This window comes from Myotis lucifugus, unplaced genomic scaffold (genome assembly GCF_000147115.1).
Source record: "Myotis lucifugus unplaced genomic scaffold, Myoluc2.0 scaffold_114, whole genome shotgun sequence".
In the NCBI taxonomy this organism is placed as follows: domain Eukaryota; kingdom Metazoa; phylum Chordata; class Mammalia; order Chiroptera; family Vespertilionidae; genus Myotis; species Myotis lucifugus.
This window is the reverse complement of record NW_005871162.1, coordinates 1,683,600-1,700,789: the sequence shown is the minus strand read 5'-3', so window position 1 is coordinate 1,700,789 and position 17,190 is coordinate 1,683,600. Positions and strand designations below refer to the sequence as shown.

Genomic DNA, 17,190 nt, shown 5'->3' with positions numbered 1-17,190 from the left:
TTTTGCTGGAGTGTGGATTTCATATAATCCTGACAAACTCCTTCCCTCTCACACTTGGTAATCTTCTTTGAAGGCAGTCAATCTCTACGAAAGTTGACTTCTTCCGAAAGAAATTGACTTACCTGCTCGAAACTGTAATAACTGGTCCCTTGAGATTTTTTTATCTACTTATTTACTCTACAGCTTGGATATAGCTTTCAGCAAATCTTTGGTAAATTTTTGCTTTTGCTTTATTGATTTGGAGAAAAAGAAATTGTTTCCTCTTTAATTTAGTTTCTTAGTAAGTCAGAGTGTACCTATACCCAAGCATAATAAAGACTTCCAAAGTTTTAAAAGGTATTATGCCTAATTTACCATTAAGGAAAGATATTAATTAATGGTTTTTATTGTGCCACAAAATTAACTGCTTTAAATATTAATTGGCCCATGTAAAAACTGGAGAAAATGTTCATGCCTAACTCTTGGAGTTAAAAAAAATCAAAAACAAAAATTCTAGGAAAGTACTTAATACCCAACATTTAGCAAGTACTCAATAGATATAAACAGCTAATATTTTGATAGTAGTAATAGTAGGAGTGGACGTGAAAAACGCATCCCAATATGCTCAGGACTTTCCATTTTTAACACTGAAAATATCTTGGGAAATGCTTCCATCCCAGATGGTTGGTCACCCTAGGAGGAGTAGTTTGGAAACAAGAGATAAATATAAATAAGGGCCCTGCCTTCTACAAGCTATTTTACCTAAAAGAAATTATTAAATTTTTGAGTTGCTATTTCTTTATCTGAAAATATATATGAAATAATAGAATCCTTATTTTTTCCTGCTCAAACCATCTTTACTGGCTTTATTCTTCTTCGAGATTTCAGCACAAAAGGTTTTGCCTAATAAGAAGAGGACCTTCAAGATCTGTTCTAACCTGCCCTTCCATATGCTGTGTTCCTTCCTCCTACTCATGATGATAATAATAATATTGATGATGATGATGATGATGATGACAGCTAATGTTTATCTAGTGCTTTCTACATACCAAGAACAGACTTTATAAGAACTTAAACAAAAGAGTCCAGAACTACTCACTATTTCTTGTACACATGTACATATATTTTATTCAGACTATGGCCATGCTATTACCAGAAATTGTAAATTCCTCCTGTCTATCCTTTAAGATCTTGCCTGAGTATCACCTCTTCTATGAAATCCTTCCAGAATCCACAGGACAGGAATTTCTTTCTCGCCCTTCACTGACCTGCAAACAGTTTACTCGTGATGTTACACTCCTTACCATGCTACTTTTTGCATTATATCAAACTTTTTTTAACGTATCTGTATCCTTCACCAAAAAAATGCCTGAACATATTTTTAGCACCACGCAAAGGACTCTGTTCATTGGTTTGTTTGTGAAATGAATGGAAGAGCAATTGATTTACTTTACACTTAAAGATTCCCTAAAGTGTTTAAGTGATCAATATCTATTTTTATACTATCTATCAAAAATTGTAAAAGCTCATTTACTGTGTAGAAATCCATATGGCTTTAAGAACTATGGAATATAAAGATTAAATAATTAAAATGAAATAATAGAATACAAAGAAACGGGGCCAAGTGTCTGTTGTTGAAATCTATTCTTTCAAATCAGAAGAAGCAGATGTTACAAAGAAAATGACTAAATCCATCATAGACAGGTTTCTTTGAATGGTGGACTGTCTCCCGTGACTTGCTCTGCTTACTGCTTGGAGAACTGCTGACCCTGATCTGTGGACTTAACTGTTTCTCTGGTAATAAAAGGAGCTAAAATATGCATAATTAAGACCTACTGTTTAATTGGATATGGGTCACTATCATTTCAGATTGAAGAAGCTTGCCTGTGCTCAAATTCTGGTTTGAAAATGGAAATAAATAGAAATGGTCACTCAGACGGGTAACCCTAGAGACAACTTGATAATATTTTGCCTAGATTGTTAAAAATTACAACATGATATAAAACTACTTCTTGCCTACAGGGCTTTCAGATACTTGTTTTCTAATGGTTACACTAGCTAAATATCAAGATATGTGTTTGAAAAATTAAGACTTTGAAATGAATCAAAGTATGAATATGAAAAATCAGTATGCCAGTATTTCTTGCAATTGATCTGGTTTACTACCTCTTCTGTTTTAATATTTGAAGTATTTTTTCAACTTCTTTTTAAATGTATCCATCATGGTTCATGTTTTCATTAAATTGTGTATTCTGTGGTAGTTTTATCTCTCATCATACAATTGAAACTTCAAGAAATGGGTTAGCCTTCCTTTTAACATGCAGCGTTTTTAATATGGCTCCGCAGTTAACAATGGGTCCATGTCTCATGCGTTATCATTGTTGTCATTCAGCGGGTGAAACGGGTTTCCCAGATTCCTCAGAGATTTGAGGTGGCCAGATTACATGGAACTCCTCAAGCGAACACTTGTTAATGCCAATTTGGGAAATTGGTGATAGCACAAAACATGTGGGAAAGTCCCAGACTGGGCCGAGGTCTCTCTGGCAGGATCGTATCTAGGTGAAAATGCAGTTCAGAAATTACCTGGAGACCCTTGTATTGTGCTCTGTGTTGTGGTTTTATGATATTTGATATACAGAACATGGGCTGCTGAATGATAAAAGTCTGAATGCCAGTTCACTGTGACTCATCAGAAACAAGAGTCTTGCTAAGCTTATTTCCTCCCAGTTTATTTCCTGCCGTGTACATTCATCAACATCGTTAAAGAAACAACCTAAAATGCTGAGCCTTTTGAACCTCGTATTTAAAATGTCCCCTGGAAACATTTTGTCTCCCTGCTTCTCTGCCTCTCAGAGGATATCATGCTTTACTTGCTTTGCGTTTGATTTTATTCATAATTCCCCTTTTATAGTCTTTCTGAAGACAATGTATGGTGGATTATTATTATTATTATTATTATTATTATTTCAGCTACAGACGGACTATATATCCACACTTAGCAAAGGGGTCGAGTAGATTTCATTATTCATTCAGAATAAATTCCTACTCTAATATAAACGTTGCTCAGGATAGAGCTTTGAAATGGATCCTGATTCTTTACATTCTTTCCTGTCTGTTTCAGGAAATAGTGAGATCCTGTTGATAGGAAAGGACAATGTGTCTAAAGTTCACTTCTAAACACCCTGCTCTTTGCAATGAAAGTCATCTGCATTCTCTTTATAATTCAGAGCCACAAGAGATCTGACTAATCTTGGCGATCTGATCCAGTATCATTTAGGGGGGGAAATCCTTGATAATAATTCTACCATTCAGATTAGTGCAAGCTGGAAAGTTTCACAGCTTCTGTCATCTTAACAAGATATCAGGAGGCAGGGGAATAAGGACTTGGATTATGCTTCTGGAGATTTAGTTGTTTGTAAAAAAAAAATAAAATGATCCGTTATTATTCAAGGTTTTAATCAATGAAAGCCAATGGCATCTGTTTGTTATCATTCTTTCTGCAGAAGACAAAGGCTCAGGCCCCCATGGTGCTGACTGCTGGTCCCAAGTGGCTGCTGGATGTGACTTGGCAAGGAGTGGAGGACAACAAAAACAACTGCATTGTGTACAGCAAAGGTAAAATGCAAGACCCCGTCCCTCCTTCTTTGGAAGTATTGAAACCTGAGAATTGCAAAACAGCGCCAAATGAGCTGGAATCAAATTTGATCCTCTCTTCCTTTTCCTCTTACGATTTCTCTTACCTGTGTTTGCAGCAAAGCCTGGTGCTTTTTTACAACGTAAAACAAACAGTACTATGCCATGAATTACTTAGCGCCACACACAGTTTCCTAAACTTGGTTCATATTTGAGTACCCCTTCCTTGTTCTCCGTTTTCAGTGATGGCCGGGTTGAGGAAATCCCAGGTTTCCCTTGCAGGCATTATCTACCAAGAAGCAAATTCCTGGTGACATTTAGCACTTCCTGTCAAGGTGTATGCTCCAGGAGACCACATTCCAGCCAGTTTCTTGAAATCACTCTTGACGGGAGGGTACCTTAAAATGAAACCCTGGCAAAAATGGAATTCTCCCCAGTAGCGATTTCTGAAGGGCAGGAGGGGGCCGGGCAGGAGGAAGCGATGGCTTGCAGAGCTTTGCCTTTGATTTGCTCAATGAGACATCAACCTAGACAGTGTCATCCAGCTATGCCCTGGCTACAAAGGAGCCGAGCCGCAGCTCACAGCTAGGCGGTGGCCTATTGCGGGACTGGCTCTCCAAACCACAGCCCCCTCCTCGTGTGTGGTGTGGTTTGGGGCCCTTTCCTCCATATTCAAGTTATGGACCCGAGCTCTGTACTTTTTCCAGCGAAATCCCTCATCGCTCCGCTTTGTAAATATTGCAAAACCTTGTGCTTCTCATGTTTAATTTCTTCTAGCTTTCGTTTTTTACCAAATAGACCTACTGAGATCAAAGATGTATTTGCACATTGAACCTAGACACCATGAAAGCGTACAAGGGACCAAGCAAATAAGCGCCCCTATCAATGTATTAACATAGAAAACACTAATCATAACATCAAAGACTCTTAAAAACTTGCTAGGAACAATTACAACTTGTTCCTATAATCATTATAATTTGTACACTTATAAGAGGATTGCCTTTAAACTGCCATAGCCTTTGAAAGTTGAAACACCGGAAAAAGGGAATTTGCAAGCTAAGAAAACAATCTGCACAGCAGGATCTGATTATATCCCTTTCCCTTCTATGATTGCTGGTCCCATACCCGCTAGTTTGTAACCCTAAATACCTGTGGTATGCGGGTGGGGGAGCTTTCAGCTGGAAGAGAAGGTAGAATTTTCCCAGGATACATCAATATGATCTATCAACGTGGAAAGAAACAGTACAGTGAACCAGCCTCCCAATGCCCAAATTCAGGATGCCAAAATACAAAAGGGATCTTGGAATATAGGGTTAATTACTGGGAATAACTTTTTTTTTTTTTTTGCTGTGCAATATCTTATCTGCATGATGGCTCTGTAGTATGGATGAAGCAAGGGGATAGCTGTTCTCCTATCATAACCCAAATCCATTGCATCTGAAAATCAGGCATTCTTTTGGAAGAGACGATGGTTACATTGTTATATAAGGAAAATAACAAAATTCTAATTCAGTGTTCAATGGAGTACTTTTTTATTATAGTTGGATATACCTCAAGCCTCTTGGCAATAAATTTTGAGTAATTTATGGAAGCTTATTAATTAATAATTAACTGATAAAACTCATGCTAGCCTTGTACCTGGATAATAATGGTCACATTTATTAAGCACCCTTGAGTCCCCGCCCTTTGTATTCCCATACCAAATTGTACTTACTTCTTTCATTCCTCTTCATTGCCTTATTTTATGATTATAATTTTATGTGTTTAGGAAGAGAAAGTAAAAAGTAAGCTATTTCCTGCCTTTCCAATCTACTCCACATTTACTGAGGGCAAGGACTGTGTCTTAGTCGCCTTTCTATCTTTGGTCTGGCATGCTGCTTATACAAAACAAAACAAAAAACGAAATAAATATTGATTGGTTGACCAGATAAACCAATGATTAATGCTTGCCAGAGACTATAATAGACACTTCACATACTATGATGATGAACCATTTGAATTCTTGCCATTTCATAGTTTCTACAAAAGGCAATTAGATATTGTTCACCCCACAAGAACAATTAGTATTGCTGTTCAAATAGCAGGGACTCCAATAACTATATATGCATTATTTCATTTAATCATCATGTAAACCTCCCATAAGGTAATGAATATACTACCTCATTTTAACAAGGGGAAATTGCGAATTCGTAGGGTAAGTAATTTGCCACGGTCACGGAGCTAATATGCGCAGAGGTTGAAGTGGGGTTCCCACGCACATTGGTCTAGCTTAGGGTCTGAGTTATACACAGTGGAATATGTTCTCCCTGCATCAAGATTTAAACAGCTCAGTGAGATGTGCAGGTTTTTTTTTTCATTGGACACAATTTGGCCTTGTGGCTTAGAGAGGTAGGATGGTTGTCCTTGGGCATGGAGAGCTAACAATGGAGCCAAGTTTGAATCCAGATCTTGACAATTCCAAATTCTGTACTCCGTGTCCTATGGGACTCTGCCTTTGCACGTGTGACTGTTACAAGATGAGAAGATCCTCCCAAACCACGCTGACCTTCATGTCCAGAAATCACGGAGTATATGTTAATGTGGAACTTCCCAAAGTGTGTGTCTGTGTTTTCTTCCCAATGGACTTCCACGGGGATTAGTGCTCTGGGCAACACACTTGGGAAAACTCTGCTGTAGACTCTACGCTCATCTCCTCAATGGGCTTCGGAGGCCTGATGTTACTTTCTAGAACTCAGATTTTCATTGGAGGGAGGGGGTAGCTCCCCACGGTAGGTCTTCAAATTCTGGGAGTACCTTAATATTTTGGGATTGGAATAGGGATCATTCGCGTCATGGAAAATGTGACCCCGAGAAGCATACCTCCCAGGACCACACTGGCTCTGAAGCCTTTTGTCGTTAAAGCCAGCAGGTATGACAGAACTCCTCAAAGCAATGCGTTTTGTAGGTGGAAGGATTAGCAATTCAGATTTAACAATATTGACTTGAAAATCTCTAATGTGTGAGGCATTGTCATAGTGCAGGGGTGGGCAAACTTTTTGACTCGAGGGCCACAATGGGTTCTTAAACTGGACCGGAGGGCCGGAACAAAAGCATGGATGGAGTGTTTGTGTGAACTAATATAAATTCAAAGTAAACATCATTACATAAAAGGGTACGGTCTTTTTTTTTTATTTAGTTTTATTCATTTCAAACGGGCCGTAGTTTGCCCACAGCTGTCATAGTGTGTATGTTATTTTGGGAGCTCTTGTTTTCAAGTGATAGAAGTTCACGTGTGTGTGTGTGTGTGTGTGTGTTGGGAGGAGGGGCATTCATATGCTCATGGACCTGAGAGTCCATGGCAGTTCTGGACTTCAGGAACACCTTCATCCAGTTGTTCAAACCTTGTCCCCAGATTGTCTCTCTCTGTCTTCTGCTTCCTCTTTCTTTTGTTCTGCTTCCTCTTTCTTTTGTGAGCTTCATTCTCCTGTAGTCTCCTCAGGCAGTGGGAAGCTCCAGACTTATTCTACCAGCTCAACAATTCCAACGAAAAGAGCTTTTCCAGATGTTTAGTGGGATATATCACATACCAATCCCTAAACCAGTTAATCGCTATGACTCTCCCTGACTCTCCCTCACCGACTACAATCATCCTTAGGGCCAAAGAGTAGAATTATCCCCACAGGAACCACTAAGATGGAGGATAAATAGTTTCCCCAATGAAACCAAAGTACTATTGCCACACACACATACATGGTTGCTTATTGGGCTAACATCCATGCACCCAGATTTCCTTATTTTGTTTTCTAGCTGAGAACCTACATGACTTAGGCATTCTATGCCAAAATCATTATTATATGAGATGGCTAACTGAGAGTACATTAGCACCTATTTACAAATAGGATGTAAAATGCATATGTGCAGTGTTTTTAAAAATTGCCTTGACTGTGAAATTTTTGATATTTTTATGTTGTGTCCATAGGCCACTTAATATGTAACTATTACCACTTAAGAGACACACTTCTTGAAGTATTATTAAATGTGGGCTAGTAATGAAATTAAATATAATTATAAAATTTTCATTGCCAGGGCGTTCATCAAATAATTATTATAAAATGTATTATATCACTTTGTGCTGCTTAACTGCCCGCCATCATCTTGTTTCATCAATGTCAGAAAAGAATAGTATTTGGCGTTAATGTTATAATCTGATGTATGTTTTTCCTGCCTCAACTACCCCCTGTCATTCCAGAAAGTAATTAGGTCATCCAGACATTGATGGACCAGACTTGTTGGGTCGTCTGTTTTTGCCATTATTTTCAACAGACTCCAGATAATTCTAATTTACTTATCTGCAGTGAAAAAAGACTAAAAAGCACTATGCTGAAGTGAAAGGGAGGTTGCTAGGGGGTAGGATGAGCAAAGTCTGCCCACTTACTACTAAAATCCACTAATGCCTATCGAATGTTGGAGCTTGTCTTCTCTTTTTTTCTTTTTCAATTACAGTTTACACTGGATATTATTTTGTATTAGTTTCAGTTGTACAGCATGGTGTCTTCTTTGCTCTGTAACATTCTGTTCTTTAGAGTGGTTGCACAATATTGGTGGCCCTTTTATATATAAAAAGTAAATGGCTTAATTTGAGTTTTGTTTTTCTGAGTATTTACTAGTAAAATTAAGCCTTTATTCTTGCTCTGGCCAGGTAGCTCAATCATCCTACCCATACGCTAAGGTTGCAGGTTCTCTTGCTAGTTAGGGCACATAATAGAAGCAACCAATGAATGCATAAATAAGTGGGACAACAAATCAGTCTTTCTCTCTCTCCCTCCCTCTCTTCTCTCTCTCTCTCTCTCTCTCTCTCTCTCTCTCTCTCTCTCTCTCTCTCTCTCTCCTTTTCTCTTTCCCTACAATTTCATTGTGAAACAACGGTTGCTCATATGTAACTTTGGGCAAGTCATTTTCCCTCTCTAAATCTTGATTTTCTCAGCTGTAAAAATGGAATAGCAGTGGCCATCTCACAGAATTTTGGGGAAGATGCACCCACGCACTAACTGTGTATGTTATTATAAATATCACTAGAAGCCCGGTGCACAAATCCATGCACCAGTGGGCTCCCTCGGCCTGGCCTGCAGGATCGAGCCGAAACCGGCTCTCTGACATCCCCCGAGAGCTCCCGGATTACGAGAGGGCACAGGCCAGGCGTGGGTCCCCACCAGTGCATGATCAGGGCCGGGGAGGGACATGGGAGGTTGGCCAGCCGGGGAGAGACCACAGGAGGGCTCCAGGGAGTGCCCGGCCCATCTCACTCAGTCTCAATCAGCCGGACCCCAACAGCAAGCTAACCTACTAGTTGGAGCGTCTGCCCCCTGGTGGTCGGTTCATGTCATAGTGAGCAGTTGAGCGGCCTTAGCATATCATTAGCATATTACACTTTGATTAGTTGAATGGATGACCAGACACTTAGCATATTAGGCTTTTATTATATAGGATATTTGCCCTGTACTCATAAGTCAATACAAATTAGAGGAAATGAAGCCAGGCCTCCAAGTATGCAAGAAAACATGATTGTCTGATACAAGATTTATAGCCAGGAATTCCATAAGTCCCTTTCAGTCACTGTGAACCCACGGTACCTGCAGAGAATCGTATTACAGAATCAGAGAACTGAAGCCTTTGCAGGAGATATTATTGGATTTTTTTTTTGGGGGGGGAGGGGGGCACATGATATTTCTATTTTTAATGAAAGTCATAAAAATGCTAATATAATTATAATATTAATACTAGTAATAGCAGTTACCATTTAATAAGCACTTATTTTATGCCAGGTATTATTTTAAATGCTGTACATACATTTTCTTATTTACCATTACAAGCTCATGATGTAAGCAGCGTCTTCCCACTTTGTGGATGAGTAAACCAAGGTCCAAATAAGTTAAGTCATTAGTTAAAGGATATATAGCTCACACATAATGAAATTGGGATTTAGTCTTAAATATGTCATCCTAAGTTACCAAATATACAATTAGCAAAGTTTTGAAGATGTGGTTGTAGGTTATTGCTCTTCTTCCCAAATTGCATACTACATGTTTATCAGTCAGACTTTCTTTTTCTCATTCTATGGTTTGGCTTTAAAGAGAAAGTGTCCAAGAAATAAAAACAGCAGTGACAGCAGTACTTTTTCCCAATTTCTCTGTTGCTTTTAAGACCACGGCAATTAAAAGTCATACAGAAGATCAATCTCAAAATCATTGTAGGATCATCTTCAAAGTTCTGATTTTTGTTGTTTGCACAAATGTAGCCATGCAGTTAATTCAGTTAAGCCTATATTGATTGTCTACTGTGTTCCAGGTCTTATACTAGGCACCGTTGAATTAGTGACACATTCTAATATGACCTATCTTGGGTGAGCAACTTTCTGCACACTGACTAAATTGATCAATTTTTCAACACAAAGATCTTTCATTGTAAGGATTCTTGCAAAAGTCTGGACTATTTTCCACGTTAAAAATAGAGGATCTGTTACATGTTCCTAGAACTTTGAAACAATAGCCTTGTCTAAAGTGGCAGCCAATTTTTAAACTAGCCTTCAAGCAACTTTACCTAAAGGACCTAATATCATAGAAATAAGACATAAGAATTTAAAGGGGAAAATGTGCTTAAAATAAAGTCTTTATTTCCTATCGGTAATTCATAGAAAATGTGTAACTATTGTCTAGTTTTACAGAATTCTTACAAGAGGTGGGTGCCTGAACCCAATATTTAACAGCAGGAATTATAAAATCATAAGGCGATTAAGTTAGCGAGTCACAGAATTCCAATATTGCTTTTTAAATGACTTCAGGATATAGGAGGTACTAAGGTTATTATCTGTTATCAGGAATACAGTGGAATTGTACAACTGGATAATAACCAAACAAACTGACACAATGTAAAATTACATTATCAGTGTGTTAAAACAAAATTGCACCCTAAAGGAGTCCACATGCCAGCTCAGAGCTGCAGTGTAATTATGCTTAACTCTGATAATTAAAATACAACAGAGATCAACAGAATCATTTTCATTAAGAAAATTATTAATGATGGTGGTATAACAGTAATTGATTGCAGAGCTCCACAGGATAACGCGCTGCCGAAAACCCAACGTGTGTCATGAACATCTGAGGCTTTTTCTGGGTATGTTCTGTAAGAATGAGAGATGTTCTGGGGAGTGAGCAATTTCTTATGCCTGTTCTGGGAACCAGTGGTTGTAAAAATAGCTGCTTTAGAAAACCACCGTTTTGAGTCAAATTGTCATTTCTGAGGGGTTCTTAAGGTCAAGACAAGTGACCCCGGTAGTGACTATGTTATTTACTGTCCGTTGCAGATTGCAGGATGACAGCAACTTTAGCAAATATCGGGCCTTCTGTCATTTCACACTTTACTATGCATTTGCTATATTTTTACAGTTTTGTGGGTGATTTAATGATGTTATTCCAGTCTGCTTCTGTTCGTACCAAATAGTTTATTTCCTTAGTTATTATTAATGTATGCTATGTGATATGAAAAAATGCATTTGTTCTCATATCAATATCGCTGTGAGTTTCCTTAATGAAATGTTGGTAAATAATCCTGCATATAATACATACTATTAATTACTTCATGCTATATCATATGCTGGAGAAAAAATATCCCTAAGTACCCTGGATCCATGCATGAATGAAGCTTCTGTCTCTTAAGGGTAAAAACCCAGTTAGGGTGATGGTAAATGATAAGAACTAAGATTATATCCATTTTATAGGTATAAAAACGAAAAAGGCAGTGTGAGGCCTTTTGACAGGTGACTGACTGTCATTCAGGTAGGTTAGCTTGTCATTCAAAGAGATGCTAATCTTGAAAGCTACCCCCAAAAGTATCTTTGTCAACTAAAACGAGGGACAACTCTTCAGGGTAGTAGATTTTTTCCAGAGTAAGATACTATGAATAGTTCTTTATATAATAAAAGCCTAATATGCTAAGTGTGTGGTTGTCTGGTTGGCCGTTCAACCAATCAAAGCGTAATATGCTAATGATATGCTAAGGCCGCTCACCCACTCACTATGACGTGCACTGACCACTGGGGGCAGACGGTAGACCAGTCACTATGACATGCACTGACCACCAGGGGACAGACGCTCCAATCAGTAGGTTAGCTTGCTGCAGGGGGTCCTGCTGATCAGGACTGAGCAAGACAGGCCGGACACGCCCGGGAGCCCTCCTGCGGTCCCTCCCCAGCTGGCCAACCTCTCAGGTCCCTCCCCAGCCCTGATCGTGCACCGGTGGGGTCCCTTGGCCTGGCCTGTGCCCTCTGGCAATCTGGGCTGAGGGACCCTCCCCCTGAGTACATGAATTTTGTGCACCGGGCCTCTAGCTATATTATAATTCCAAGTGAAAAAGCAGAATATGAAGCATTGAGCCTCGAAGGATTATAATTATATTAAAAAGTGTATGCACAAAGAAACATACTAGAAAGAAATACCTCAAAATTATACAAGTAATTCTATAAAGGTGGTAAGATTTGGGAATCTTTTTTGCATCCCTCTTTTATAATTTTCTTCACTTGATTATTTTTTCTTATGTAATTTGAGAAAAGTATTTGCAAATGAAAATCACTCTTTGTCTTAGCTACGTTCCTGCTCTTCTTTTTATACAACCCAAACTAAAAGAACAAAGAAATCTCTGCCTTGCCCACAAAGTGTCTCTCATCCGTAGAATTTAAATTATTTCCTGGTGATATAATTATTTTTCCTTAGTATCTCTATAAATGTCCTAACATTTTGTTTTATGAGATAATTTCCCAAATAAGATAAATGTACTTGGGCCCATGCTTTGTGCATGATATGGCCCAGGTGTCATGAGGGATACAAAGGACTATGAGACATCGCCCTGGCTCAGGATGCTTACTGAAATGCCTTACTTGATGAAGGTTGTGTTAAACTGAGTTCAAGCTTGCATGGTCAGAGCAAAGTTGACAGAGGATGTGGAATTGTGCTTGGCTATTGAAAGTTGAATATAAGTTTGAGAAATGGGAGGAAGGCGTTTGAGGAGGTTGAAACTGTGCCTAAGAGCATACAGTGTTTCTGTGAGAGTGTCAGAGCAATCTTTATTTAAATCAGGGAATTTACAGATGAGACCAGTGAGGGACCAGTTTCTGAGGGCCATGCCTTGGTTTCAGTGGCTTGCACCGTGGAAGACCTCCTCAGGGAGGAGTGGAGAGCTGCTGAGCGTTCAGAGGCACACATGATCACATCGGGATTTTAGTACAAATGTTGTGTGTGAGGTTAAGCTTGGGCCCATCCATTAATAAAAGCAAGACTTTATCTGTCAGGGGAGTAATGTTGGTAGATACACCCTCTAGAAGATAGTGGTGAATCTCTCTCCTTATCCACTTAATACCCGAGTCCCACAATTTTTCAACTCCAAATGGACCTCCTAACCCTCACCCCACCACTGTTTTCCTGTCCACCAGCCCCTCCTGTTTCTTTCTCTCAGGTCACCTGGCTTAGATTCCAGGGCTCATGACTCTAATTACTCTCTTGTTCTCCCTCACCCTTCTCTCTTTCTGGCCTTTACCTCCATTCTGGTCAATCCAACTTCCCACTTTTCTCTGGGCAGAAGTTAAAGTGAATTAATATCTGTGCCATGCTTAGAGTAGTGCCCGATTCACAGTGAGCGCCACATAAACATGTGGTCACAATAAGACAAATGAACCACCACCACCAACAAAACCCAATGCTGACCAGCTTGCATTACATTTGATCACAAGGTAAATGAGAACCCTCAGTGTATGTAGTCTGTCGATACAGATTTATTTCCCTAATGAATCTTCAAGGTCACTGTTTCAGACTTCTATCTCCCCAAACATACAACATCTCTTGCTAGAGGATGACGTTGCTTCTTGTTTCAGAGAGTGGAAAACTGGAAGCACAAACCACCCTCCAGTAGTTTCCCATCACAATTAGACTGAGATGGCATGGAGCCCTATCTGGCCCACTTTCACACTGTGACAGCAGAGGTGAGCAGTGGGCAGAGACTGTCAGCCTGCAAAACTTAACATAACTACTATTTGGCCCTTTACAGAAAAAGCTTGCCAACCCCAAACTAAACCTACCGAGTCATTACCTTGGCCTCACAGACCCTCGCTGCTCTGCCAGGGATGCCTCTGTGGTTACATTTATGGCAGCTCTCCAACTACTCTGTGGCAGTGGCACAGGTCCCCTTTTGCTTGAGAATACAAAACATGTGCCTGCCTCAGGACCTTTGCACTGAGCTCTGTCCCCATATTGCTCCCTCTCTTACTTCATTCAGAACTCTGTCTAAATGTTGCCTTCCCAGAGGGTCTGCCTAACTATCCTGTCTCTCTCTGTCTCTCTTATCTCCTCCGTATTAGTCAGCTTAGGCTGCTATCACAAAATACCATAGACTTTGGGGCTGAAACAACAGATCTTTGTTTCTCACAGTTAGGGAGGTTTGAAATCCAAGATCAGGGTACAGGCAGATTTGGTGTCTGGTGAGAGTCCTCTTCCTGGTTTGCAGAGGGGCACCGTCTTGCTGTACCCGCACCTGGTAGAGGAAGAGAGAGCAGGGGAGCTCCCTTGTGCCTCTTCTTAAAAGGGCACTAATCTCATGATGAGGGCTCCATCCTCATGGCCTAATTACCTCCCAAAGGCTTCACTGGGTTAGGGCTTCAACATAAAAATTTGGGGGAAACACAGAACATTTAGGCCATAACATCCTCTTTCTCATTTATCTTCATATATGACATTTTAGCATTTAGTAAAAATTTGTAATGTCATTTACCCACCCCTAGAATGGGACTTCTTCAAGGATAAGAATTTTATATGTTTTTAAGCAGTCCATGGTAGTACATGGCACATAGTATGTGCTCACTAAATATTTATGAATGAATAAGTAAATGAATGAGTTGCTCCTTATTCTTTAATATGGAAAACAATATAAGATATGCATTTAATAATTTTTCCACAATCATCTCCTTGGCTTTTGATCAATTTTCTGAGGTGCCCTCAAACTTTATTTCTTAACTTCAGCATAGAATTTTAACTGTAATTTTTATACTTTATGAGAGGTCTTTCTTATTGTCTGACAGTTTTTTAAAAAATATATATTTTTTATTGATTTTTTACAGAGAGGAAGGGAGAGAGAAAGAGAGTTAGAAACATCAATGAGAGAGAAACATTGATCAGCTGCCTCCTTCACACCCCCGACTGGGGATGTGCCTACAGCCAAGGTACATGCCCTTGACCGGAATCGAACCTGGGACCCTTCAGTCCATAGGCTGACGCTCTATCCACTGAGCCAATCCGGCTAGGGCTGACAGGTTTTTTTTTAATGCCTTGCTCTTTTTATATGGATACTCTTTAATCTCTGAAGATAGGAATTGGAAGGATGTTTAGGAAGTTATGTGTCCTGTGCAATGTTTCTTACTTTTTCTAACCTGTTTGGTCCCTGTATTCAGTGTTGAAGCTTTCCTCAAATGTCCAGAGATCCATGAATGTCTGCTTTGTTTTTTAGGAGTGAGGCACTAAAAGCCAAATGCTATACAATAGCATGCACAGGCAGGTGGTGGGTTTTGCATATGGTAATAGGATCACACTCTCACCATAGTAATGAGGTCCCCAAATAACAGCACATGTGATTTTTTAGTCTTAGTGTGATTAGCTTCTCCCGAGAATGCCAGTCTCATCTCTGAGATTTAGGAATCTTGCAGTCAGCAGTTAGAGGACTTAGTGGGCAAAAGGGATCAGGTGGTGCATTAGGTGGTGGGTTTTGCATATGGTAATAGGATCACACTCTCACCATAGCAATGAGGTCACCAAATAACAGCACATGTGATTTTTTAGTCTTAGTGTGATTAGCTTCTCCAGAGAATGCCATTCTCATCTCTGAGATTTACGAATTTTGAAGTAAAAAAACAAAACGGGAACAAATACAATATTTGTATTTGCATGTGGCTTGCGGGCCATAGTTTGAGATTGTAGATGCTCCCTTCATCATCTCACTCGGGTGACACTTTAGCATCCCCTTTGCCGAGCCTGTATCTCTGGACCTGAAGCCACTGTTCCAGTTCTGCAAAGACTAAGCCTCCATCTCCTAACCCAGTAGAAAGGGAGTGTCCCTTAGCTCTCTAGGGAATAGCTGACCATGTGTAGCTAACAGCTTCTTACTCAGAATGCAGGCCTGCAAGGTATAGCCCCACTGCTCAGCCCACCTTTCAAGACACCAGGCGTCTTTATTTCCTGATTTTTTTCTGGATTCTGCAGAACAAATCTGCTTGCTTCTTGCTAACCTACTGCTCTTCCAGTACCTGAATTTCGGCTTTCCATGCTCTGCTATGTCATCTTTACCGTTTTCTAGCTTCTGAGATTTTGTTGACTTCTGTTGATTATTCTGCCCTGTCGTCTCCTTGCCCTCATCATCCTTTTTTTTCTTTATTGTCAGGTTAGTGAAAGGGAATAGAAGGAAATGCATGTAATTAATTCTCAGGAGCCTCTCTGCTTTCGGTCTTGGACAAGCTTCTGCAAAGTTTTGTGCATTCGTGCTTTTGACTTCTTAAATTCCGACAGCTTCTCTTGTCTAGTTTCTACCTTCCTGACTCCATTGAAGTGGCTCACAGGTCTCCTGTGGTTTTCTGTTGCCACTTTTTCCTTCCAGGGGGCTTGATCTGACTGTCCCTTGTCACGGCCAGTGACAGGTGTCTCCATCACTGTCCATCCACTAAGTATTACCATGCTCTCATCTTCTTTCTTCTCACTTATATCTTCCCTAGATTACCTCATCTGTGTTTTTCACTACTCTGCTCTTTAGAGCCTCATTCCTCATTCATCCTCCACAGATACCCTATGCTCCAACTTTACTCATTTATTTTAAATTTCTCAAATACCCATTGCTTGTTTATATCCGTCTTTGGACATTCATGTTTTCCTTGCCTAATAAACTTCTAGCCATCTTGATCATTGCTAAAAGGTGCCACCCAAGATGTAGTGTGTATCAGTGTCTCTGAGCAGCCTTCCTTGCTCCATTGCCATAGGGACAAGCTCCACCCCAATCTGTGCATTGTCCAAAGTTGGATGTGAACACTTCGAATGCAGTGACTCCATTTCTCACCTCTATTCCCCCACACACAGTACGTAGTATACACTGATTGAATTCTGAATTATTATTTAATGGCTTTTATGGTGCACCATTCAACAGAGTAGGCTCTACTGAGACTTGAAATAGTTTTAGAAATTACTAGCATGGAAATCATTTGAAAATTCAGTAACCAAATACTTTTCTCCCCACATCTAGAAAATCATACCATGCGTTAACAAGCTTTTAAAAATGCTAAGGAATCTGGTACAAGAGGATTTCTTTGGAGTGTCTTATACATACATAGCTTACACTGTACTATATCAGTTAGCATGAGAGCATGTAAGAGTATGGAAATATTAAAATCGATATGCATGCAAAGGATGCTGGAAAGTCATGGGGTTTTATTTGACATCTTTGCACACCAGCTATCCCAAGGCATTGGCTCAGGATTACTGGGCAATTCTTTCTGGACCCACTTTCTTTTTCCTCCTGTCA

General features: G+C 39.8%; 1 protein-coding gene across 2 annotated transcripts in view; it reads left to right on the top strand.

The window, feature by feature from the left end:
- The window catches only part of ZFPM2 (zinc finger protein, FOG family member 2), a 330,056-nt gene that overhangs the window by 186,327 nt on the left and 126,539 nt on the right, over nucleotides 1-17,190 (top strand). For both annotated transcript variants that reach the window (XM_023757791.1, XM_006093337.3), the window contains exon 4: nucleotides 3,483-3,594. In XM_023757791.1, the coding sequence (XP_023613559.1) occupies nucleotides 3,483-3,594 (112 nt within the window). The remainder of the gene's footprint in view (nucleotides 1-3,482; nucleotides 3,595-17,190) is intronic.